Raw genomic sequence first — 26002 nt, forward strand, 5'->3', positions numbered from 1 at the left:
ACGGGATGTACCACCGGACCATAACTGAAGTGGCTGATCTCAAGAAGTCCTATCAGTGGCTAGAGAGGGCTGGCCTGAAGGACAGCACAGAGGCACTCATTCTGGCTGCTCAGGAGCAGGCCTTGAGCACCAGAGCCATCGAGGCCCAGATATACCACGCCAGACAAGACCCAAGGTGTAGGTTGTGCAAAGAGGCACCTGAGACGATCCAACACATAACTGCAGGGTGTAAGATGCTGGCAGGGAAAGCCTACATGGAACGCCAGAACCAGGTGGCTGGCATAGTCTACCGAAACATCTGTGCGGAGTATGGACTGGAAACCCCAAGGTCAAAATGGGAAACACCTCCGAAGGTGGTGGAGAATGACAGAGCGAAGATCCTGTGGGACTTCCAGATCCAGACTGACAAGATGGTAATGGCGAACCAACCAGATATCGTGATCATAGATAAAGGGCAGAGGAAAGCTGTTGTAGTGGATGTAGCGGTCCCAAGTGATGGAAACATCAGGAAGAAGGAACATGAGAAACTCGAGAAATACCAAGGGCTCAGAGAGGAGCTGGAGAGAGCCTGGAAGGTAAAGGTGACAGTCGTGCCTGTGGTGGTCGGAGCACTCGGGGCAGTGACCCACAACCTAGATGAGTGGTTGCAACAGATCCCGGGAACAACATCGGACATCTCAGTCCAGAAATGTGCAGTGCTGGGAACAGCAAGGATACTGCGCAGAACCCTCAAGCTTCCTGGCCTCTGGTAGAGGACCCGAGCTGAATGAGGGACGGACACCACCCGAGGGGTGAGATGAGGATTTTTTTTTAATAGAGAGCGAGAGAGAGAGAGAGAGAGAGAGAGAGAGAGAGAGAGAGATACTATACTATACCCGTACTGCACATAGGCATTAGGCATGCTTTGATTATTAGGAGTTTAACACCTCCTCATGTATAAGATAAGATAAGAAAACCATTATTAGTCTCGCAATGGAGAAATTCCCAATTCACAGCAGTAAAGTTATGAAAGGAAGAAATAGAACAACAAAATATAGGAGCTGCTGGAAAGGCAGCCACTCTAGTGGCACCATTTTGAAGTCAAAATAACAAAAATACACATACATAATCACAATCAGATAAAAGGAACTACTTGTAAAAGCTGACTTAAAAATCACTGATGACAACATCAAGAGTTCATGTCGGTGATGAGTGGGATTTATTTTTCCCGATGATGTCGCGATCCCGAATTGTTGTGGTTCTTAAAGCCGTGGATGCCGCATGACTCCAGCGTCGCTGTGATGGTCTCTCAAGTCTCTTCGTATGATGTCATTCACTGCAAAAAGCAATTAGCAACCTTAGGATTCAAAACTACGAACCAAAGCAGAATTTCAAACTCTTTTTCAACACTGTTTAGCCTGTTCAATGCCACAAGGAATATTCAACTTGGAATATTTGCAGTTACATTCATATCCACCAGATGGCAATGTTCAATTTATTTATTTATTTATTCATGCCACATTTCTGTAGTTGCTAAAATACATTATTCCTGAAAAGATTCAAGAACAGGAATTAAACAGACGACACTGATGCTCGTTATTAGACTTTGCACCACTCTGCCAGTCTAGCTGAAACACGAAATAGACACTGCTGCTTTGTTTGACACCGGTTTGGCTACTTGTATTTGCATATATGCAGTACTTCCCTTTATTGTGCCCACAGGGAAGATAACAACTATTTTGGTTCTCAGACAACAAGATCAGTCTGCAGCACTTGCAACATTTGTTATGACGGTGCTTTCTTGACTTGGGGAAGACAGTGTTCATAACAGATCTGCAAGTGTGAGTTGACAAGTGAAAGAATTAGTAAAAGCGAGAGTGACACAGACAGGAAAGTCAAAACAAAAGGCCTCATAGACCACAACTCAGCATTTGCAAGCAAACGCTTGCAATGTGCCTGCTAGCTTTGCAGACTCGATCGCAAAAAAAAAAATAAAAAAAATAACACCTCAGGTTTTATAGTTATCTTTAGGTTACATTTCAAATTCATGCTATGTAGTATAATGACAAAAGACTGTGTTCTTAATTGCATAACATAATCACTTAAACATTAACCCTATCAGCTGTCCGCTGTAGCAACCACTGTCCCTGAAAGGGTTAAATGTGCTGCCATACATATTTTAAGGTACATTTGTGAAGTGTAAACCTGGCGATTGCTGTACAGCGATTGATTCCATCTTAGTTGATTTCATTGTGTGCAAGACAAATGAATTACCGTCTTCCAGGTAGGCACAGCTGAGCTCCTTCTGTTTTACTGGAATCCGCTCCAGAGTCCGAGCTTCCTGGTTGGCTGCGTTTGAGCCGGTCTGGGTTGAAGACTTCACACAAATGTTACTTTGGACGAATCTGGAAGGCGCCAACTTCCATACAGACGGCACAACTTGCTCAGAACGTTGATGTCTTGTCGATGAATAGGCCTGGAATGTTTGTGTCACCTGAGGGCCTTGATTTAGTTTGGCAGTCGCGGTTTTGACACTGGACCCCTGAGGGGGATGGAGTGAGGCATGGTCAGTGGAAGGGAATGATGCTTTAACGATGCTATCATGGACAGTGGTAGCATAGTTTTGAGCGTGGTAAAGATCTGGTTTGTTGATTAGATCGCCTCTCCTTGACTGGTAAAAGATTGGTTGGTAATCCCATGGAACTGATGCAAGCACACTAAATGATTGAAGACTGCTCTCCTTCTCCAGCTGATTGAAGGGTGACTTGACTTGTGTGCCAGACCGAAGCTGAGTGTCGCCGTAATCACACAAATTCACCTGCCAGTCATCCAGTGGCTCTGTTTTAATGTCTGGGGTACAAAAAAGAAAGCTGCTTAGATGTCGGCAAGTGGAATAGATGCTGCAGGCCTTCTATTGAATGAGGGATACGTGGACCCATGTATTGTATTTCACTCCATTGCATTAAGTGCTGAAATAAATACCTATTATGGGGGTGTAGATGAAATGCTGAGGTTCACTGCGCTTCTTCTTCCCATTGATGACATAGAAGTTGACTTTGGCTGGGTAACAAATGGTTCGATCTCGATACGGAGGGACCTCAACCATCAACGTATTCTGGAAATGACAGTGAAAATGTGAGATGATGAAATGGTAGTGGTTGGAAGCTATGGAAGATTGTCTTCCAGCTGAATATACATGAGAACGTCAGGACGGCAATTATTGTGCGGCTACAAGCACACTCACAGATTGGCTTTTTTCTCGGTCTGCATTTGCTTCCACCTCCCAAATTTGTTGACCATCTGAAAGATGTGAACATACACTTGTTGAGAAAAGCAAGTTGAGAAAAGCTAGCATGCAAATGCATTGAAACAGTGAACTCTGCCTTCGCTTTGTTGTTAAGTGGCATGTTCAACTTGCCCACTTGATTAACTCACCTGACCTTGCTTTTTTTCTCCTTCGTTCTTTCTTTTCGCTTTTTTCTTTTCTTTTTTTTTAAATCCAAGTCTACTGTTTCTTACCGCATCCTGTTGACTGAAACCCACGCATGCAACCATGAAGCTCTTCATTTAGTTGTCAACAATAAGGTAGGTTCATTCTCACATAACCGGCATGCAGGAGGAGAGGAGGATTAAACATTTCCATGTCAAATTTTACACTCCTCCGCTATTTGATGAGATCCAATACAAGATCTTTATCAAAAAAAATCAAGCTGTTTCTTAGGAGTACATAAACATTGATATTTAACCCGTGGTTTAAAACATGGGTGTAGGATGTTCAAGGTGTTGTAACCTACAGTTTGAAAATGTAAGTTTGGATGGCAAGGTGGTGCACTCTTTCTTTTTTGTATGAACAAAAGTCTGGTTTAATAGTTAGACACATTTCAGGTGTTTGTGATCAGTAACATTGCAAGGTTCTTTCTGTTTTCAAATGATTACTCTACATCCTCGTGATTTAAGACCTAACATCATATTTCTTTTTCACACTGTCTGACCTTGTGTTTTTTCTGAGAACATCACTCTCGAGTCATATGTGAAGTTCTTCCCTGTTAGTAGCATTTGTTGCCCACCAAGAACTGAGCATTGGTCGAGGTTCTGCGTCTTCACCAAAGGAATCTCCTGAGCTGAATGCTGGGCTGAACAAAAACAATTTCAAGTACAATGTTTTTATTGCAAAATAGTAATAGCAGCACCCAGAATAGGCGTTCTTAGTTTACCGTTCTTTACAAGGAGTAATGTTTCGAGGGTACTGTACACACAGCACGCAATTGAACTAGTTTGCACACTGGTGTATGATTACATCAGAATGCAGAATACAGAAGAAGACAAGATGAACTAATGAACTACTCTTGCATTTTCATTCTTCTACATCCACACCTTTGATGCCTTGCATCTTTGCATACATTAAAGCCTTGAAAAGCCTTACCTTCTAAGTCTAAGAAAGTCTGTATCATATTTATTTTTTATCCTGATATGTTATTACAAAAAGTCTGAGGACTCAGGATTTTATTTGATGCCGTGCCATGTGTTGGTACGACATAAATTAAGAAACAAATAAATAAAATCCTTGGCTCTGTGAATCCTTCAATTTTGAGGAAAGTAAAATTCTTTGAATACTTCAAAACTCAACTTTAAATATAATTTGAAAGGTCAATGAGGAAACATATTTGAGGGAATACAATACAATAAGAATATACTAAAATAATAGAAACGTAAAAAAAAAAAAAGTCTTGTTTTCACTAATTGGGGGCAGCCTGTTGTCATGCTTGGATGGAGTAGTAGTTTGAATGACAACAGAAGAGGTTGTGATTGAACTCTATTAATGGAACTCATTTTTCACAGGTTGGGATGAATTTGTGCCTTTGAGTTGTGTTATTTTACCTGTGTTTATGTGTTTCAACAGCATTGGTGTGTGAATGTTTCGTAATTTGAAAGACTATCACTCCCCAAATCAATGCTAATTTGGCGTTATAGCATATGAATCGGATCAGCCATCGACTTTAGCATGAGTGCTAGTGACGTTTGCATTTAAATACACAGCATGTAGAAATGTGTTGTGTGTTTAGTTTTATAATAAACTTCAACTGAACGTCATGAAACATCTTAAATCATGCTTAGGGCCAACAAAATCACAACCGCTACACACTTGCTATGCAAGCAACATGTTGTATTCAGGGTACTTTCACAACTTCGGATACTTACTTGTACACGCTCTACTCGGCACATTTTCTTCGATTATAACATTTTAAAGATCGAGGGATGCCAAAATCGAAATTATGAAAAACATTTCGACTCATCGCGCTACTATAGTGCATTCTGCCATTGGAATGGAACTCTATCATAAACTGAAGACCCTTATAGTATAGGCAGTACAAGTTTTCCTTGAATTGAGGCCTCGATTTCAAGGCCTGGTAGATAAAAAAATGTAGGACGTGATCACACCCAATGCAACAACGACTTATCTTTTGCTACATCCTTACAGCATTCGATTGGATGGGAGGCCACTTGAAGTGACATCACTTGGCCTCCAGGTTGTGGTATGTGAACGCGAAACACCAAACGTACGCAAGTGTTTTTGCGACCGATGTCAGTCTCGCCGGTCCGCAGCTCGATGTCAGCATTTCTCCGCTTCAGAATTCCGACGCAGTCGATTCTGGGAAACATGACAAAAGACCACCAGTAAAACAGGATTCTGTGTGTTGCATGCTACATTTCTATCAGCAGTGACATTAAAATAGGTTTTTGGTGGTGTACGCAGCTACATTCATTCTGATTTAAACAACTTTACAGACATTGAGGAGGCCAATCAACCTCAGCAAGTGTGAACAGCTCTGGGAACTATTTCTACATAGGCGACTTACACCACTCTCATGTTGTTCGTAGGCTGGAGTGTGATTTCTAGCACTTTGGTCCCGTTGACCATCCTCTCCTTGCTCGGCGTAGTCACGGTCTTCCCGGTGATGCGGTGGGCCTGGTAAAACGCGTGCGGTTTCAGCATCTTCTCGTCGGCTGTCCCGATGAAAACCTGTAGACTCAGCGGAGCTGTGCCCCGATAACCGTGGAGCTGATGGGCGCAATGAAAGCAGTTTAGAATCACGCTTGAAATGTGGCTCACTGACAAAGGACATCGATTTGAGTAACCGAAGAACAACTTCACACCACTAAAACCTTCTGTGTCACAAGTGCATTGTTTTGCATCAAGCCAGGAAAAACAGGAGCAACAGCTCATTAATTCCTTTGCCAGACCAGTCGGCAATATTTACATTTACCGTAATTTGAACATAGTATGCTAGTGTGTTTACAACCAGCTTCAACAGGCATATCATGATCATGGACTTTGTGGGACTATGGATAATTTGAATTTGCATGGCTGTCTGTCTTACAAAGACACCGTGTTTTGCAGGAATCACTCTTGTGTGTGCACAATCTCACTTCTGCTTATTTCTAATCAGTGGATGGAAGAGACAAGAAGTGAGAGTGATATTTTTTCCATCTTAGTTGCTTGATGCTCAAGCATCAAACATCACAAAGATTTTCAAGGGATCAAATCAAGTACCTGGACTTCAGGGTGTCCGCCATTTGGTGTCTTGACAGGTCCGCGGCTTCCCTCAGTCTCGTAATGAGCCCTGTGGTGAGACCTTGGCTGGGATGTGATCATCAGCTCGTACTCACTTGACTGACTGGGCAATGACCTCTCGAGAGGTGGTAGAGGTACCAAGGAAAGACCTCTTAAGAAGAAAGGAGAAATAAGAAAAGAGATACTTGATATTCTTTAAATTTGAGATAGAAACGTAACACACCCAAATGCTCCAAAGTGGACTGGATGATGAGGCCATTGAGTTGGGAGTACACAGAAACCTCCGGGCCTGACTTCAGCTCCTACCCTGCCAACCCTCTGCAGCTCGTGACCTTCGCTGTACAAGCAATCTGGCCTTGGGTTTTTCACATTAGTCCCTTCCACCACATCTCGAGTTAAGGTGAGGCTGCTCACCTTGTCTTCTGGGCAAAGCCCAGAGGCCTGAGCCTGGGTCTGGTGCTCGCCTGGAACCCGGGTTCCATGGTGAAGGGGGTGGGAGCCCAGCAGGTTGGAGGGCAGGGTAATGGGGCTTGGGCTCCGAGAGTGTTCTTTGACAGGAGTGGCCCTTGGATAAGGCAGGGTCTGGTCGTGGGTGCGCTTGCCTTGTGGCGACGCTGAGCGGCAGCGTCGGTGGACGAGTGGTGAGGTGACTTGGCGCTGGGACAGGAGGAGGAGCTCATTGCTGAAGCTATTACCTGGAGAGGAGTGGGTGGAAGATGTTTGGAAACCCTGGAGAATGGGACAGAGATCTATGGTGGACAAATCCATGGCACATGTGCCTTTGTTGGAAGGGGAGATGCATGGCGAGGCTGATAGAGAGCACCCATCTCCTAGCCACCCTGTGGAGGAGTTGCTACTAGCGGGGCTTGCACTCTCCCGGTAGGCTCCAAGGGCTTTGCAGCCAGGGCTCTGCTGTAAGGCTTGAGGGGTGAGAGTGTCCCCCGACGGAGTGATCTCAATCCTTGGGCTGGGAGCCGAGATAATCCCTTGTATTGTCGCCAGGCCCATGGAGTCGAACATGGTCTCTGCTGAGCTTTCTTCAGCTGGGCTATTCCAGGAGGCATCCTTGATAAATCCGGTGTGATGGTTGACCTCCAGCAGGGCGGACTGATCGGCATCATCTGTCAACATAACCAGTGATACTCATTTGCCCTCAGATTTTATTATTGAACAACTAAAGCTATTTTAGTAACTAAAATAAAGTACTGCATATTTTAAGTGGGGTAAACCAGGCCTTCCCTTGTGATCAAAGTTAGCTAAAGCGAGCTTATTAGATGTCCCTAGAACTGTATCCTGACCGATTATCCTGTGGTGTGGGGTGAATCAAGAGTCCCTGATCTGCTCGCAAAACTGTCTTAGCCGACAATCGTTAATGTTATTTCCATCCATCCGTCCATTATCTGATCCGCTTTATCCTCACAACGGTTGCGGGGGGTGCTGGAGCCTATCCCAGCCGTCTTTGGGCAGTAGGATAGGGACACCCTGAACAGGTTGCCAGCCAATCGCAGGGCACACGGAGATGAACAACCATCCGCGCTCACACTCATACCTAAGGACAATTTAGAGTGTTCCATTAACCTGTCATGCATATTTTTGGAATGAGGGACGAAACCGGAGTACCCGGAGAAAACCCACACAGGCCCGAGGAGAACATGCAAACTCCACACAGAGAGGCTGGAGCTGGAATTGAATCCTGCACCTCTGTACTGTGACGTTGACGCGCTAACCACTAGACCACTGGGCCACCCGTTAATGCTATTTATACCTGTAAAATATTTACGATGGCAAATCTTGAGTTGCGCCGAGCCACGGAAACTGTGACTGTGACATTATTTGGAATGATGATGAAGCCAAGAAATTAAAAATCTGGTTTCTTCTGCTTTCGCCACCTCAGATTTGTAACAGTTGATCTAATGATCATATAATCTTCAATACATTGAGACCTTCACAAATGCTGAACTGTTAATGAAAATCAAGAATTGGCATATTATTCTATGACTGTTAGCTTGTAGTCTACTTCCTGGTCTGCATACTTCTGGTGCCATTATTATAGGAGTTTAATGCTTCTAAATCAGGGGTGCCCAAACTTTTTGGATCGAAGATCTACTTTTCGATCAACTAACCTCCCGGGATCTACCCTTATCGGCGCGCGCACACGCAAATGCACACGCACACACACACGCACACACGCACACACACACACACACACACACGCACAGGCACACGCACGCCATGATGAGAAACAGCCTGAAACGGAGGCATGCGACACACTTTTGCAGCCTGTTAACTATCGTAGCTCACACGTACCGTTTTAAAGTGATTCCCTGGGCCCTCCTAAATTCCTATTCTTTGCCCGTGCTCTCGGTGAATTGTACATGAAGCAAACTCTGAATGACAATAATGACGATAAAAGATAGAGCGCAACAGTTCTGATCACATGCAATTGCAAACTGCTTATTGCTAACAACTTCCGGTGACGTAATCACGCGCCACCGTAAATTTAAGATTTACCTGCTTTATTTTATTTTTAAAATATTTTTGGGGTGAAAATGAGACTGATAAGACGATTAGGGTGCAGTGTACATTAACAAAAAATATATTACTAACATGTACAAAGACACAAATGGTTGTTTGTGTTTTTTCTCCTCGACACTCTTCGGATCTACTTGGGACCTGTCTTAGATCTACCGGTAGATCAGGATCGAGGTAATGGGCACCCCTGTTCTAAATGATACCATGAAAACTCAGCGAAATTGAATGCACCCCTCACAAACAGCAATGTGTGTGTGTGTGTGTGTGTGTGTGTGTGTGTGTGTGCGTGTGTGTGCGTGTGTGTGTGTTTGCGTGTGTGTGTGTGTGTTTGCGTGTGTGTGTGTGTGTGTGTGTGTTTGCGTGTGTGTGTGTGTGCAATGCTGTCAATTATACGTGCCCAACAAAGTCCCCTCACCAATCCTAAATTCATGAAATAGGATTCAAATGTTTATTATTCTATATGATGAGAATATAGGGGGGTAGGTGAGGTGAAATACAGGTACTTCTCTAATTTTAAAAACATAGCCTATATACACACTAATATAAAATGTATCCACACACAAGCTATTAAATATTAATTGTAGCGGTTAATCAATATGTATCTGCACTAATTTTGGTATGTAGTTTAAAATTTAATGAATGCTCACCTGGGATACAGCCAGCAGAAAAATCCTCACCAGGTGGATTATAGAGAAACAAATCTGAAAAGTCCAACTCTTCCTGACTGATGTCAGTTGCCATGTCCACCCTCTGATGTATTTCTGATGATATTATTTCCAAGTACTGTACGAATAAAGTCGCGACGACAAGAGTCAATAATATGTGATATGTTTTGTAGTTTTGCGGAGGTGCTTGACTCTCACAGCAAACTTCCTGCCACTGCTTAGGCAGGTTGTGTGAGTGTGGTTATGCGCGCGCGCCCGTAGCGTGAGTGTGAGTGTGCGCGTGCATGCCCTCTTCATTTAGACTGTTTTGATTTCCTAGAATGAGATCTTTAATGAGGTTTTTAAAATTAAATAGAATCTTAAATGATATATTTATTTTTAAAAAATCAATCCAGTAGCGTTTATTTTTTGACCTCTAGAGGACAGCATTGCACAACTTCTTCCCACGTTATACTCTATTATTGTTTTCAAGTGGCTGTGCTGACTACTTACCAAGTAACAATGTAATTTCACAGTGGTGTTAGTTTTAATTAGGTGAACTTGTATGCGCACCAAAATATAATTTCCAATTTTATGATGATTGCATCCATCCATTTTCAACACCGCCAAACTTGAATATGGTCGCTGGGGGTGCTTAGCGTAGGCGACCTAGGGCGGAAGGCAAACTCCACCCTGAACCGTTCGCCAGTGAGTCGCAGTGTACAGATAGAGACAAACAGGCATACACACCCACATCCACACCGTTTCTGAGTGGGAACCGGTCCTACGTTGCCCAGTCACATGTTAGGCGAGTGTCCCACTACTGTGGAGTGAGTACACTCTCAGTGACTATGATTAATACAGTGAGTGTGTGTATTTTGAGGATGTGAGCCATCAGTTACTACATTTGAGAAAGTCTGTCCGTTTGTCCGTCCATCCATGCATCGACAGACAGACCTACTGACTCGCCGATCCGTGCAACGATCTATCCCATCTATTGACTTTTGGAATGTTGGATTTACTCAGGGACGGCAAGGTGACCGACAAGTTAGCACGCCCGCCTCACACTGCAGGTTTCGATCCCTGTGTGGAGTTTGCATGTTTTCGCCATGCCTGTACTCCGGTTTCAACCCACATTCCAAACACATACATGGCACGTTCACAGAACACTCTAAATTGTCCACAGATTGTAAACGTGAATGGTTCTTCGTCTATGTGTGCCCTGCGATTGGCTGGCAACCAGTTCAGGGTGGACCCAGCCTATTGCCCAAAAACAGATGGGATAAGCTCCAGCACCCTCGTGAGGATAAGCGGTTCAGATAATGAATGGATAGATGGATTTATTAAGCCTGTGTTGAAAACGGAGTTATTGCATTTAAACACCAGACATGAGACTAATGTGAAACCTTCACCCTCCACAATCACTGATACTTACACCCTTGTGATTGTGTATTTTTACACTATGTCTTATAAAATAAGCTACTCTGAATGCCCCTTCTTAAACGAAGCATTCAAATCTCCTGTAGAATTATGATTGTATGGCATTATTTTCCTGATGTCAGACTTTGGATGAAGATTAGCATACAGCATAAACACACACATGCTGCATTACAGTCAACCTAAATTGCATGCATTACACGTTTGGTTGATCAAGTAGCCTGTCAAACAGGCTTTTGGTTATTTTGACAGACTCACTTAGATGTGTTTAATCCTAATCGTGGGAAGTAATTCAAACAATGTCCAATCGTATATGATGTTTCGTCATCTTCAGGGTTTTGTTGCATTGCAGTGTCATATGGTCAAGCACAGGGGATCATCATATATCTTAACATACGGTATGTATTGTAAATCAGACTAATGTAGAAATTTTCATTTCAGTGATTCACTTCAAAAAGTGGGCGGCCCGGTAGTCCAGTGGTTAGCACGTCGGCTTCACAGTGCAGAGGTACCGGGTTCGATTCCAGCTCCGGCCTCCCTGTGTGGAATTTGCATGTTCTCCCCGGGCCTGCGTGGGTTTTCTCCGGGTGCTCCGGTTTCCTCCCATATTCCAAAAACATGTGTGGCAGGCTGATTGAACACTCTAAATTGTCCCTAGGTGTGAGTGCGAATGGTTCTTCGTTTCTGTGTGCCCTGCGATTGGCTGGCAACCGATTCAGGGTGTCCCCCGCCTACTGCCCGAAGACAGCTGGGATAGGCTCCAGCACCCCCCGCGACCCTAGTGAGGATCAAGCGGCTCGGAAGATGAAATGAATGAATGACTTCAAAAAGTAAAACTCAGATTTATGAAACACAGTTTTCCCCTTGCTGTAAGTATAGCAGTAAAGATACTGTACTTGCATTTCTTGGACCTTTCTGCTCACCATTTGCTTGCCTCACACACACAACCACTGAGAGATGCCCTAATAAGACACTTAATTGTGTCATACAATATATATTCGAGTTACAATACGAAAACGCTATCATAATTACCAGAAACAGTTGTATTTTTCATGGTTTCATGTGCTTATTTCAGTGTGCATCTTTCAGAAGTAAAACACATCCTCGTGCTTTGTGTTTTTTTACTGCGTGAAAATGGATACATAATGTCTTAAATACCCGGACAAGTTTGTCTGTTTGAAAAGCACAAGAAACCTACGTTGTACTTATTCATTTTTTATTTCCGTAAAATAACATAGGTGATATGTAAAACAGTGTACCTTGTAATTGCACTTTATATACACAATGGAAATAAACATGGAGACAAAACAAATGCATACAGGACGTTAATAGAGTTAAAGAGAGCTGCCTATGCTTAATTTGTACACAATAACTGCTACTTTAGCCATCAACAGTCTTGAGTAATACTTTTAAATAAATTTGAGGTATTTATGGTGTGATTACATGGTTCTCAATTTTGTGTCTTTCTATTTACAGAGCAGCAATACAGGGAGTCAGTGGTCCAACAGAGGTATCGTCTTTCCATTGAAGGAATACAGCGCCTGGAAGAGGAATAAGAAGTTAGGGATGAAGCAGGGTACATACATACTGACAGTCCAATTTGATTAATAGGAAAGTAGTACCGGTAACTGCTTTCATTTAGATAAGGTGGCCCTAGCCTGGGTGTTGGTGTAGAAAACCAAATTTTCATCCGCTCTGTTAGTGGTGCCACCCACACCACGAATACTTTCACAGTGCACACAACAGTCAGGATAGTGCTATCCTATCAAGCTTGGATGAGAGGCGAAACGTAAACGTACCAAAGTGAAGTGTTCCTTTCTCACCTCATCTCTTGATGAAGGCGACTGGTAGTTCTCTGCTGGGAATCAACAATCCAGAGTGGATCACGTCAAGCCGCTCCTCGTCCGTTGCCACTATCTCGTAATCTCGGACAAGCTGTCGGGAAAGACAATGAGTCAGTGAATACCATCCGTGGAGACCAAAACAAGTTGTCCTAAGTTACCGAGTAGTTAGGTTGACTTTGGTCTTGTCAGCTAGTTTTCATTGTATGACACCGAATGAACTGACAGTAAAAGTCTGAATATGCCTCCAACTCTATCCTACAACTTTGTGCTCTGTGTAGGTCAGGGGTGTCCAAACTTTTTTCCAAGGGGGCCAGATTTTATGTGGTAAAATGTCGGGGGGCCGACCTTGGCTGACATTCTTTACATTGAACAACAATATTGTTCAACAAATTTTAGTAAGCCAGTCTGTTTCACATTTCCATTTTTATTTTAATTTCAACAATCTTAAGAATTTCTTTTGGTTCATTTGAAACAGGAATTTGAAATATGACATATCAGTCAATATAAACACGGAGTGATGTCTTGTTAACTCGTGAGTGATGCCCTCTAGTGTCTAAATGCTATTACTCATTTAGTGAATGCTATTACTCATTTAGCCACTAGAGGGAAGCAGTACTCAATGAAACATCACTCACCAGTCTACGAGACCTCAGTCAATGCAACACGTGTTCCATTGCGCCCAAACTGCGGGCCAGACGGCACTGATTTTATGACAGGGGCCGAGGGCCGGATGAAATTCGACCGCGGGCCGGATTTGGCCCCCGGGCCGGACTTTGGACAAGCCTGGTGTAGGTTTTTTTTTCTTTTTTAAACAGCTGTTTTATTCACTTTTATACCTGCACCCATGCTTCTCCTCAGTGCTCTAAATGCAGACATATACGTGGCATATTTATTTATTATGTACTGGCCTTTTTCTATCTATCCCATCATCTATCCCATCATATAGATATTTCTATCATCCCATCATATATATATATATATATATATGATATATATAAAACTTCTCAATTTCTGGTCAAATTTCATACATGACTCAGTTTGTTGATAACGTGCTCTGAAATGTTCCAATAAGATACAATGATGTATTTTCACAGTCAGTGAATCATTTTACTGGGCCATTAAACAGTCGAAGGATGAGTAGATTTACTTTTTTCCACTATACCGTCAAGAAGTGAGAGGTTTTACCTTGTTGTAGTCATCCTGTGAGTCATTTCAATACATTTTTGTTGTATCATTTGTCCTGAAGTTCCTAATAATGTGCTCTGAAATGTACTTCGCACAGAGCATGAGCCTAACGACAGTACCAATTCACTGCTTTTGTGCTCAGGTCAAAGCCACAGCTCTGATAAAAATATTGCTTTTGCACCATCTGCTGGCATCTTTGTGGCAAGCAACGGCACTACACACAACTTAGTGTGTGTAAGTGCTTCATTTAGTCAGGCCATAGCTTTGTCTAATAGGCAAAAAGCGCTTTGCCGCCCCCTAGTACCGTCTATATGCATTTACAAACTTTTTTTGGGGGTGGTGTGACTCACTCGTGGATTTTCGCTATTTGTGGCAGTGGTTGGTCTCTATTAAGTTAAATCGGGTACTTTTTTTGATGATCTCATGGCACAGCGGCTGGGAATCTCTGTGTAACATTACTCAGGTGGAGCTATGATGCAATCGGGACCATTACCATGGTGTTCTTCTGAACGACAAACTGGACTGGTCTACAAACACGGACACCCTGATTAGGAAAGGACAGAGCCGACTCTTCCTACTCAGGAAACTAATGTCTTTTGGGGTTCAGGGGTCACTCCTTAAGACGTTCTATAACTCGGTGGTGGCCTCGGCCATCCATTATGGCATTGTCTGCTGGTCAGGCAGCATCTCAGCCCGGGACAGAAAGAGACTCGAGCGACTGGTCAGGAAGGCCAGTTCTGTCCTGGGTTGCTCCCTTGACACTCTGGAGGAGGTGGGCAACAGAAGGATGCTAACTAAGCTAAAAGCTATGATGGCCAGTCCCTCCCACCCCCTCCAGCCCGCCCTGACAGCACTTGGTAGCTCCTTCAGCCAGAGACTGTTACACCCGCGCTGCAAGAAGGAGAGATACCGACGCTTGTTCCTACCGACTGCTGTCAGGCTGATGAATAAAAAATAACAATCATAATAATAATAATAATTAAATTATGTGAAGTAAAATTGTAAATAGTACTGCGATTTATCCATTGTGTTCATATTGTATTTAATTGACAGATGTTTGTTGTTTTTTTTTTTTTCTCTTTCTCCTTTCTTCTTTCTACATACAGTACATTCTTGCTGCTGGAGGCTGTAAATTTCCCCATTGTGGGACGAATAAAGGATATCTTATCTTATCTTATCTTATTAGTGGCGAAGTGAAACGTTCACTTTTGTATTTGTACTGCTTGGTCTGCTTTTTACTGATCTGAACGTGAGCGCCTTACCCAGCACAGCGCCAGCTGGAGTTGCAGTTCGGCCAGCCGCCTGCCGATACACATCCTCTTGCCGATGCCGAATGGGACGTGGGCGAAGGGGTTGATAGAGCTGTTCTCACGAAGCCAACGGTCGGGCTTGAAGACCTTGCCGTCGTTGAAGTACTCCTCGTTGGCGCCAATGGCGTGGCTGTTGATCATCAGAACTGTCTGGAGGGCAGAGACAGAGTTTATAGCATTTGTCCTCATTGGACTGGTTACCCATCAGGGCATATAGACAATAATTCACATTCACACAGCGAAACAATTTAGATTTTCCAATTGATTGAACATAACGGTTTTGAATGCTGGGACTAAGTCAGAACACAAGCAGACTCAATTCGGAATCCGCCTTATCGTATTATTCTCAAACTAACTAACTAACTAACTAACTAACTAACTAACTAACTAACTAACTAACTAACTAACTAACTAACTAACTAACAAGTATTAGTGTACTTAATCAAGTGTCCGTGGGTCAGTGTCATTAATTTCTGTTTTCAGAAAGTTCTCTTGGGGCCACAGTCAGTATAAAAAAATCTGATGGGAGGATCAAAGTAATTTATTGTTGTTGTTTTTTTGGGGGCGGGGGGTTGGTTTGTTTTGTTGTTGACGTTCTGGATTTGAATTTCTGCTCTGGCCTTCCCGTGTGGAATTTGAATGAACCGTCATTGAAGACTCAAAATTGTCCATTGGTGTGACTGGAAAAACTGTGTCTCCAACTCCCCTTATGACCCCAATGATCTATGCTGTAGATAAAATAAAAACTACCAATGTGTTTGATAAAGATTGTTTTTTTTTGTTGATGTCTCAGTCATCTGGGTGGCTTAAAAACTTTCCATCTGGACTTTGTACTGTACATGCTGTATTCACTCCCTCCAACATGCCTCCTCCAGACATGTGTCAAATGTAAATGAACATAATCTGCTCAGGTGTCAGGTGTATGGCATATAAACCACTTACTCCTTTGGGAATGGCGTAATCTCCCAACACAGTGTCTTTGTCCAGGGTCCTGCTTGTGAATGGAACGGACGGCGATAACCTATAAAATGTAGAAAGGAAGAAAAAGCACAACATGAGAATTGGGCCTCATGAAGGTCTAATGTTGCATGTCTAAGCTGTTTATGTGAGCTAAACACACGGTGTGGTTTTTTTTTTCCATACAGTGGGAGTGCCGGTATAATCTCCAGTCGGAGGTCACATACGGTACATTCCCTGGTTGACGTACATAGGAGCACTCAATAACACGATCGACAACTTGTGACTGCACATGAAGAAAAGCATCAGAGCCCGGTCATGCCGTCCGATCTCACGGGGCTTGTTTTGTCGAGCCGCGATCATGTGCGAGAGGGATGTTCTAGTTTCTTAATCTCTGTGGTACTGCTCAGAATCTCTGTTGACGCTCACGGGATGCATATAGTCACGTCTTGAGTTACAGTAACTACAGTTGCACGATTTGACCTCCAATGCAAACTTTCAAATGCTTTTTATTTGACGTTTCCCATGTATCCAAGTATACCAGTGTGATGGCAAAGAGGAAATGAGGGACGGCAACAATAAAATCGTGCTGAGTGTAATGTGAGCGATTAAATGAATCCAAAACATCTACTAATTCATCTTAGCATTGGTTTTAACTTTATTTATTGACTTAGCACCAAGCAGCTGAACTCGTTTTTTACAGTAGTGTACATGGTTAAAGGGTGAGCTTTGCTTTTGCTTGATACCAAAGGGTGAGTATTTCCATTTTATTTTCAGTCGACAGTAAAAGCATAGTTCTGTTTTATTTTTGTTTCATTATGTAGTGAAAGGGTGAGTAGTTCTACTCTACTTCTGTCATACAATCAAATATGATAGGGCAAAACGTTTACTGTATTTTAGATTTAAGTATACAGTCAACGAGAGTAGTTTTACTTTTTTGAGTTTTATTTTACAGTCAGAGTGAACAGTTTTACTCTACATTTGAAAGGTTAGTAGTTTTACATTGTTTTAGTTTTAGGATACAGTCAAAGGTTGACAAATTTTACTTTCCTGTCGCTTTACCACCAGTCAGAACTGAGTGGTTTTACACTATGTACTTTCATTTTAGTTGTACGTACAGTTGACAGGCGAGTCGTTTTATTTCATTTTAGTTTTACCGCAAAGTCAAAATTAGAGTAGTAGTTGTTGTTACACTAACCCTTTCAGGGACAGCGGTTACTACAGTGGACAGCCGATCATGTGATCAGGTTACAGATTATCATTATTGGTGCGTGAAAGTGTTAACTTGTAGTTTATGAGTGGTTTCTTTCTGCATAAGTATTTGACCATTACCAGTCCATCCATTCATTTTCAACATCGTGTATCCTGAACAGGGTCACGGGGGTTGCTGAAGCTTATACCAGCTAACTTCGAGCAAAAGGCGGACTCCACTCTGAACTGATCGCCAGTCGGCCGCAGGGCACATATAGAGACGAACAACCATTCACACCCACATCCACACCGTCACTGAGTGGCAACCGATCCCACACTGCCCGCTCACAAGCCAGACGAGTGTACAACTTCCCTATCAGTGACTTACCATTACAAATGTTAATAGAATATATATATATTTTCATTCATTACACAAATTATGAGCCTTCAAGGGGAACTAAACAAAAAAAAAAGGTAGTTCCTATGTGTTAGGACGTGCCATTGTACCTCATGGACTCTTTGAGGCAGGCTTTGAGGTAGGGCATGCTCTTGAGGTGTTCTCCGCATGGGGGCTGGTCGGCGGGCACCACTCTTGTGATCTCGCTCAGCAGCTCCCTCTGGGCGGCGGGGTTACGTGACAGGTTGAAAATAGCCCACAGCATGCTGTTGGCAGTCTGAGAGAAATGGAGGGGGGCAAAGGGTGAGACATAGTATGGTGAGGCAGCCTCTTTTAAGTGCATTCCACTGTGGGGTTCTGACAGGAATGAAGACATGTTTCAGGTTCTTCAAAGGCCCCTTCAGTTACGCTCACTCTGCACACATACGGTGCATTTGAGTGAGGCATTGTAACTGTAGCGCATGCTTGTTTTGGAGAAATCTGTCCCACCACTCTTCCTTTTTTTTTTTTTTAACAGGATAGGAAATAGGTGAAAGGTGAAGCTGTTACTCAGTTATGCTTTGCCACTTGAGTACAATATTTCCTCGCTATATGGTGGTTCACCTGTCATAGCCCAGCTTTATCTCAGATTTCTTTGGGCGGGAACTACTTGTGGAAACTCTTGCTATATGGCAGACATCTGTGATTTATAGCACAATTTTTAATTAGTTTTTAAACTTTTTCACATTTCAATGACTGTGATGCATTTATCCGTTTATTGTCTGGGATACCTTTCAAACTCAAGTGAAAATCTGTGAAATCGAGAAACGATATGATTCCCTTCCACATGCTTCAAATTCCGGCTGCAGCTAGCAACTGTTAGATTTGAGCAATTTGTCAACTACGGCATTGAGTGAATAATTGGATAAATTATTAAAACCGATAACATGCATGTGAGCTTTGGCTTCTACTTGGAGTCCCCATCAAGATTTATTGTAGCATCTGTGACTTTGAATCTCAATGGCTTTACAAGTCAGTGTCTGCATGGGAAGTGACAAGTAGATAAATATGGATGAAAATGAACAAACAACCTGCATCTTCAAAGTCTTCTGTTAATAAGCGTAAGAGTTTCTTCTGTGGTATGAAAATGTGTCTTACCGTTTCCACGCCGCCGATCTGCAACTCGGTGATGGTGGCATACAACTCCTTCTTAGAGAGGCTGCTGTGGTACATGATTTCGCCAATTAAGTCATCCGGTGCTTCGGGGGCGTTTCGCTTCAACTTCTTGTCGATGTAAACTTTTGCTGAAGCAAGAGAGTGAATCCCATTAAATACAGGCATTAACTTGGGGAAGTTCTTGAACTTTTTGTCTGAAATAGTCAACTCCAACTAAAGTCGTTTGCCAGCTTTGCAGATGACATGTCATAAATGAACATTTCTCTGGAATGATCTGTGTTGTTGTTGTTGGTGGGTTTTTTAAATGTCCACTTTCTAGATGCAATGTCATAACTGAACTTTTCTACTAAGGCAGGCCTGTGCTCAGCGCCCCCGCCGACCTCATTGCTGCCGTTACGACAAATATTTGGCAAGTTTGTTCTCTCGTGGGTCACGCAGTTTACTACAACCCTGGTTCACGCAAGTACACACGCGCAAAAAAAAAAGTGAGCATCCAGTTCATGTGCGCTTCCCTGTCACCTGACTGAAATTGAACATTGACCAAGTGAAGTCCCTTTTTTTCCACAGTCTGTAAAAACTGGTATGTTTTTGCCTTTTTTGAAAAGTACCGACGTGGCGTGAGAGGAATGTTGACCCGGGAATGGGGGTTACCAATCACGGGGCACCTTTTTTCTGAGTCCAGTCTTGTGATGTTTGTAAGCTGAGTCGAGATTAGTCATTACCTGAGTGACTAAGTGGCAAAATGGCTGCCCACTGAGAATAAAAGGGTGGGTTTTTTTTGCTGCTTAATTCATATTTCACAAAAGCAATATTTATCAAAATGTTGTGTTTAGACTAGTAGGGGTGCAGAGAACATATTATTGGAAAGAAAATGTTTGACTTGATTTCATCTTTAACTGCGTATCCCCTTTTAGGCTGCCTGCATAACATGTCCTTTACGCTAGCATGCAAGCTAATATTATTGATAAGCTTCATGAGAAAGTGTAATAATCATTTCTGTCCTATGAGTTCATGATTGTGTACTTTTTAGAAGCATGGATTTTGATGTTTTATGGTCCTGTCCACTTTAATTAATTCCCTGCCATCTTGGGGCATCCATACATTTGGTCACTGTATTTCAAGTATTTTTATATCAAAAAGGAATTCATTGGGGAATGCTGTGGCAATATTCCTCTTCACTGGGTTCTGTCCAAATGGCACATGTCTTCCATGACCAATTTTGCAATATCTTCAAGTGAAAGAGGCTTGTTTGTGTACCTGTACTGAAAATTCGGTCCCAGGCGGCGGTGTGGTCCTGCCATGTTTTGGTGTTAAGGCCCTTGTGGAGCTCCACGGGCGTGACCATCATCATGCCAAACGTGCTCATCATCTGTGAATTGAAGTCCCGTCAGTTAATCCAATCATCACCTTCGTTGATCACAGTGGTCTTTGTCAATGCTTTCACTCCTATCATCCCACTTCCCCCTCATCCATATCTACTCCTTTTTCCCCCTTTTGTGATAGTACATTGACAGTATCGGTTTGCCCCAGTAACCGGCTTCACTGGCAGCAGTTCAGTTGACCTCGGCTTGGGTGAACCCGACGAACTCGCAACCGGCGTGACTCCGGCATGCAGATCATTGTATAATGGTGGGGACGTCAGGTTCTCGTGTTTAGCTGTCAATAGAAGCAGCACTACACCATTAAAGCACACTCAACCTGATAGGTTCCACTGTATTGTAGATGATAGACAATACTGCCACCTACAGGATTTTTGACTGCATTTTACTGACTTTAGTGTGCTGGGAGTTAACGGTTGTTCAATTTTCATGCATAACCTGGACGGACCTTCCATGATGTTCACAGTCATGCCGGAAGCAGGAATAACACTAATTGTCTGATGTAACACATTTGTAAGACCACTTGCCAAAAAGAAACCTCTCACGAAGTGCATTAATGTTGGTGCTTTCAATTTCAGTAAGCTTTTGACCTTTGACCATTTTAAACACTGAATGCAAATGCAATTTCTCTTTGGAAATTGAAGTGAACAGTGAATAGAATGTATTATTTTTTCAGGAAAACTGTACATTCAGAAAATTCACGAATAATAATAAATGCTTAGATTTTTACAAAACAAAACATATAATTTTGATTAAATAGTGGCACCACAGTGATTTCTTTAACTATGACAAACACATATGTAGAAATCATTTTGGCATGAGCTTATAAGGCCGGTCTAACAAATTAGTAAAACAATGTCCAATGTCCAATGACTTCACCTTCTTTAATTTTCACAAATTCAAGATAAGTGGATGAGAAAATCTGCCCAATTGTTTTTCCTCTTAAGAGTGCACTCACCGTTTTGACAGCGGTGATGAAATTCATGGCCTCCTCGTCAACCTTCTCTTGCAGCAGACCAAAACGCTTATCGTAGAGCACTAGACAAATGGCTAAATCAAACAACAGAAACATGATTGCAGGGTTCCATTTTGGTACCGAAGTACGAAAAAAATGCTCATCTTTGGATGTGGTATGATATCTAGCAGGGTTTCCCATTGTGTATAACAGTATGTCCAGTATTACACTGGACATACTGCTAATCCCTAATAAATAACACCAGAAACATTTTTTTCTTAAAATGGGAATACATTTATTAATAAAAATGTATCTGATTTGCAGCCCCAAATTTTAACATTTAACAGAATGAAACTTACTCTCAAAAGACCATTTATTGAGTTCGAAGTACAAATCTTCAATCTTGCCATCCATATTGATTTTTCCAATTCTGCTCACAAATTCAGCCATCACCTGTAATTGAAATGTGTTTTTTAAAAAAAAGTTCTTTAATATCAAACATAATCATTTAAACACGATATTTTCATATCGGCGCCTTACCTCGTTGATTTTGCCGTCCAGCTTCACCACCTCTGTCGGCTTCATCAGCTTCTGCTGGAAGGCACTCCTCACTCTCTGCCAGTCTTTTCCCTCCCTGAATCAATTAAAAGAAATGTTGGTCAACCTCCAAGTCGGAACCATCCAGATCGAAAAAGTGAGTCATCCCACGACGACTTACAGGATGAGGAGCCCGTACGCCTCATCGCGCAGGTCCCTGTAGGCTTTCCAAGGTTTGATCTCCAGCCTCTGCGGGTGCGCGCCCTCCTTGCGATACAGCGCCTCCAGCAGGCAGGGCGCGCCGATGTGCACTGACTCGAAGGAGCCCAGCTTCATGCGGAAGATTTTACCGAACCTTTTATGATAATCCACCTTGGAAGAAAAAAAAATCCCATTAGAGCAAATGAAATACAAGTAAGGTGAATTCGAGCGTACCAGTGCTTCGTGCTGTCTGGTGAGTCCTCCTTTTCGCAGGAGCTCCACCAGGCTGCCGACGAGAGGCCAGTTGGTCGGTCCGGGAATGGCATCCAGACTGTGCGTCCCCGAGAAGGAGGAGGAGGAAGAGGCGGAGGAGGAGGCGGCGTGCGGGCACCGCGCAACCTCCACAGCATCTTTCTCCTCCAGGACGCACACCGAGGATGTGGCCTTGAAGTGTTGTAGCCCGACGGACTTCTTCTTCAGCAGCTCCACTATTTGCGGCACTCTTTGAATCTGCGCCCTCATTCTACCCGCGGTGGGTTTTATCGGCCTGAAAAGAGTTGTGCGTTTACGCAGCTTTTGTTGACCCTCTCTTTCTTCCTTTTTCTTTTCTCTCTCTCTCTTTGTCTCTTTATTATTTTAGGTGAGAGGCTTTGCTCGCTTTCTTGGAAGTGTCACACCTCACTGCCACATATATATGCCGGTTGGGTTTATTCCGGCCTCGCACCGAGCCAATCAGGGCCCTGTGCGCCATGGTGTGGCCGCAAAGCCCACCATTCATTTATGGATCCACGTTGCGAGGATCGTTTGGCCTCAGATAGAGCACGGAAGTGCCCCCTCACGACCCCCGCACCCACCCACTCAGCCCCCCCCCCCTCCTTTTTGGCTTCGTAAATAAACACGAGCCACGGTGGAGGTGACGCGGTTCGCGTGGCCCGATGCGCGCACCTATCGGGGAGAAACGAAACTTTGGCAAGGAAACATGTTGCTACACACGTTGAGTCGTCACGCACCACGGGCAAATATTTGAGTCTGTAAAGAGAAAGTAGTGGTTTTCTTGTGTTTGTAAAATGGTGGTTTCCCTGGTTTTGTAAGAATCGAAAATGATTGTTTTCACTCCCAATTATGGAACGCCGTTTCAGCATGTATTTGAAATAATTCATATTCATCTTATTGTCTATGTCTCAATGTACACTTTTTTTTCCTAATTAGAGAGACAGTTCAGCAGACTATTGGAACACCTTTGTCCGAGTGTGAATAGCACTGTACATTCCTGTAGCAATCCCCTCAACTCAACCACAAGATTTTCACAATGAAAAACAAAATGATACTTTGTCAAACAGAAATGTGTATGTCTCTTATTACATTCCTATGTTATACCTGTACATGTCCACACATTACAGACTTGGGCAGTGTTGGGAGTAACTCACATTATTCTGCCAATGATTTTGAGAGTATTACAATACAACCATTGCACAATATAGTGGACCACTGCACACTTGCAGTTTGCCACCCATGCATTTATCTATCTGCAGATTATTTCTCAATAGAGTATCAATTTTTAAAAAATATATTAAATTTCATGGCGGCCCAGTGGACCAGTGTTTAGCGCGTCGACCTCACAGTGCAGAGGGACCAGGTTCAATTCCACCTCCGGTCTCCCTATGTGGAGTTTGCATGTTCTCCCAGGGCCTGTGTGGGTTTTCTCTGGGTACTCCGGTTTCCTCCCACATTCCAAAAACATGCATAACAGGCTGATTGAACACTCAAAATGTCTTTAGGTGTGAGCGCGGATGGTTGTTCGTCTCTGTGTGCCCTGCGATTGGCTGGCAACCGGTTTAGGGTGTCACCACCTACTGCCCAAAGGGATAGGCTCTAGCAGCCCCCACGACCCTTTTGAGGATAAGCGGATCGGAAAATGAATTAATAAATATAACTTCTTTACTTTTTGTGAGCCAACTCTTGTTTTTCATGCCTCATTAGTGTTATATCCCAATTATTGTTATTCAATAATGTTTTGGCATGAAAACGTTAATAAATTACTATTTCTTTTCAATGCACTTATAATGAGCGTCAGTTATTCATGGATTTTCAATATTTATGCTATCTCCCATGAATAGCGAAGGTCCACTGTGTAAGATATACCTTCGAACATTGGATGAAAATGGTCAAAGTGATAGCCAGTAAAATAAATATTGATATTAAATGTTTTTGTGCATGCAAATACTTGTTTTGTTTTCTACTTTCTTTTTTTCAGAGACAAGTAAAGATTTTCTACTTCTTCTTGCGTATACTCTGGTAAAGGCAATATGAGGGTGTTGTATTGATAATTTGTCCCGCACACATTCAGGCATATTAGTCAAGGGCATCAACAGCATCATGATACAACCAATGTTCAGCATACATTATGAAAGAAAAAAAATGCTAGTTGCGAGAAATATTGGTATTTGTAATGATGCTATATCACGATACATTATCCTACCAACATTTTGTCCAACTCATACACAAATTTTACATTACACGCACCCCCACACACATACAACATGTACACACATTGTATATTCTGGATTGTAACTCACAATGATTTTTTCCTGTGACGTGTGGAGATGAATTTCGACCCAGAATTAGACAGGTCACGGAAGTGACACAGTAAAAGTTTTCATATACACAAAATACAAAATAACAACAGAGAGCAGGACTGGCCACTACATGGCAATGACGAAAACAAATGTTCGTCTGACCTGTGTCACTCAGTAACTGAAATACTGAAAGAAACCAGTCCACGCTCGAAGCTTTGTAACAAAATAAAGGACCAAGCAACTGACAACATCCAGGACCCAATTACAATCGCAATATTTCCAATGATATCAACAGTATTGGAATATACAATAAGACAGAGAGCTGGGATCACCAATGTGGAGCCATGGATGGCTGGGATGGGACATTGTTGCAGCACACCAATGGGGTGATGGTGAGCGGACTTCAGATGGGACAAGCGATGATGAACCCCCTGACATCCTAGGCCATCCGGGACCACCAGAAATGTTGACTCAAGAACTGGAGAATTCGATTCCACCCTAGGATGGCACATCAACTTGGAGGAGTGTCCTTATTGCAGGACTGGAGAGCGGACGGAATCTGGATCAAAGAGACCATACTTAGTGCACAAGCCAGGATCCAGTTGCTGTCGTTGTGCCTCCAGAAATGCCTGCTTAATGTCCCACGCTGCCGCCCAGACAAAGCATGAAGAAGAGAGGATGGTCTTTGGGTCATGCTTCTTTGGAGAGGGATCATGCATGTGAGAAAAAGCATCAGGCTTAACGCTACGGGAGCCTCGATAGAGAAAATTAAAGCACCCCAGGAACAAGGCCCCCACAAGCCTGACATGAATTTAGATGTTTGGCAGATTGCAGATATGTGAGTTTTTTGTGGCCTGTTCGTACCAGAAGGGGGATCTCAGCTCTGTCCTGCCAATTCCTCCACTCATGAAAGGCAGTCACCACAGGCAACAGTTCATGGTTCCCAACATCATAGTTTCTCTTTGGGGGTGACAGTTTGCATGAAACGAATGCCCAAGGATGTACCTTTAGGTCCCTGGAGCATGTCTGGAAGAGCATGGCCCCAACCCCAGAGTTTGAAGCATCTACCTCGACAATGAACTGTGGAGCAGGATTAGGATGAATTAGGACCAGGGTAGAGATGAACAGTTGTTTGACGTGTTTGAATGT

General features: G+C 43.0%; 2 protein-coding genes across 2 annotated transcripts; both read right to left on the reverse strand.

The window, feature by feature from the left end:
- Positions 1–935: 935 nt before the first annotated feature.
- Positions 936–9978, reverse strand: LOC127607054 (nuclear factor of activated T-cells, cytoplasmic 2). The gene is made up of 10 exons (XM_052075104.1): positions 9733–9978; positions 6777–7674; positions 6533–6704; positions 5838–6040; positions 5457–5629; positions 3972–4112; positions 3224–3279; positions 2962–3094; positions 2254–2829; positions 936–1315 (listed from the first exon to the last, which is right to left on the reverse strand). Exons 1-10 carry the CDS (start codon positions 9824–9826, stop codon positions 1242–1244), a joined length of 2520 nt encoding a protein of 839 aa, XP_051931064.1. The 5' UTR covers positions 9827–9978; the 3' UTR covers positions 936–1241.
- Positions 9979–12365: 2387 nt separating this feature from the next.
- On the reverse strand, positions 12366–23007 carry LOC127607078 (1,25-dihydroxyvitamin D(3) 24-hydroxylase, mitochondrial). The gene is made up of 12 exons (XM_052075160.1): positions 22512–23007; positions 22258–22448; positions 22080–22173; positions 21899–21992; positions 21543–21634; positions 20463–20574; positions 19188–19333; positions 18161–18327; positions 16448–16526; positions 15458–15655; positions 12990–13101; positions 12366–12707 (listed from the first exon to the last, which is right to left on the reverse strand). Exons 1-11 carry the CDS (start codon positions 22797–22799, stop codon positions 12991–12993), a joined length of 1572 nt encoding a protein of 523 aa, XP_051931120.1. The 5' UTR covers positions 22800–23007; the 3' UTR covers positions 12366–12707; position 12990.
- Between the last annotated feature and the right edge of the window lie 2995 nt (positions 23008–26002).

Source organism: Hippocampus zosterae, chromosome 9 (assembly GCF_025434085.1).
Source record: "Hippocampus zosterae strain Florida chromosome 9, ASM2543408v3, whole genome shotgun sequence".
NCBI classification, from domain to species: Eukaryota; Metazoa; Chordata; class Actinopteri; order Syngnathiformes; family Syngnathidae; genus Hippocampus; species Hippocampus zosterae.

Excerpts from the sequence above, each read along its gene's own strand:
- LOC127607078 (XM_052075160.1), bottom strand. The coding sequence starts at position 22,799 with ATGAGGGCGCAGATTCAAAGAGTGCCGCAAATAGTGGAGCTGCTGAAG. Across the intron at positions 20,575-21,542 it reads TCATCACCGCTGTCAAAACG|ATGATGAGCACGTTTGGCAT; the intron begins GTGAGTGCACTC and ends TTCAATTCACAG. Across the intron at positions 19,334-20,462 it reads GGACCGAATTTTCAGTACAG|CAAAAGTTTACATCGACAAG; the intron begins GTACACAAACAA and ends CTCTTGCTTCAG.
- LOC127607054 (XM_052075104.1), bottom strand. The coding sequence starts at position 9,826 with ATGGCAACTGACATCAGTCAGGAAGAGTTGGACTTTTCAGATTTGTTT. Across the intron at positions 6,705-6,776 it reads GTCCACTTTGGAGCATTTGG|AGGTCTTTCCTTGGTACCTC; the intron begins GTGTGTTACGTT and ends TTTCTTCTTAAG. Across the intron at positions 6,041-6,532 it reads GCGGACACCCTGAAGTCCAG|CTCCACGGTTATCGGGGCAC; the intron begins GTACTTGATTTG and ends TGCGCCCATCAG.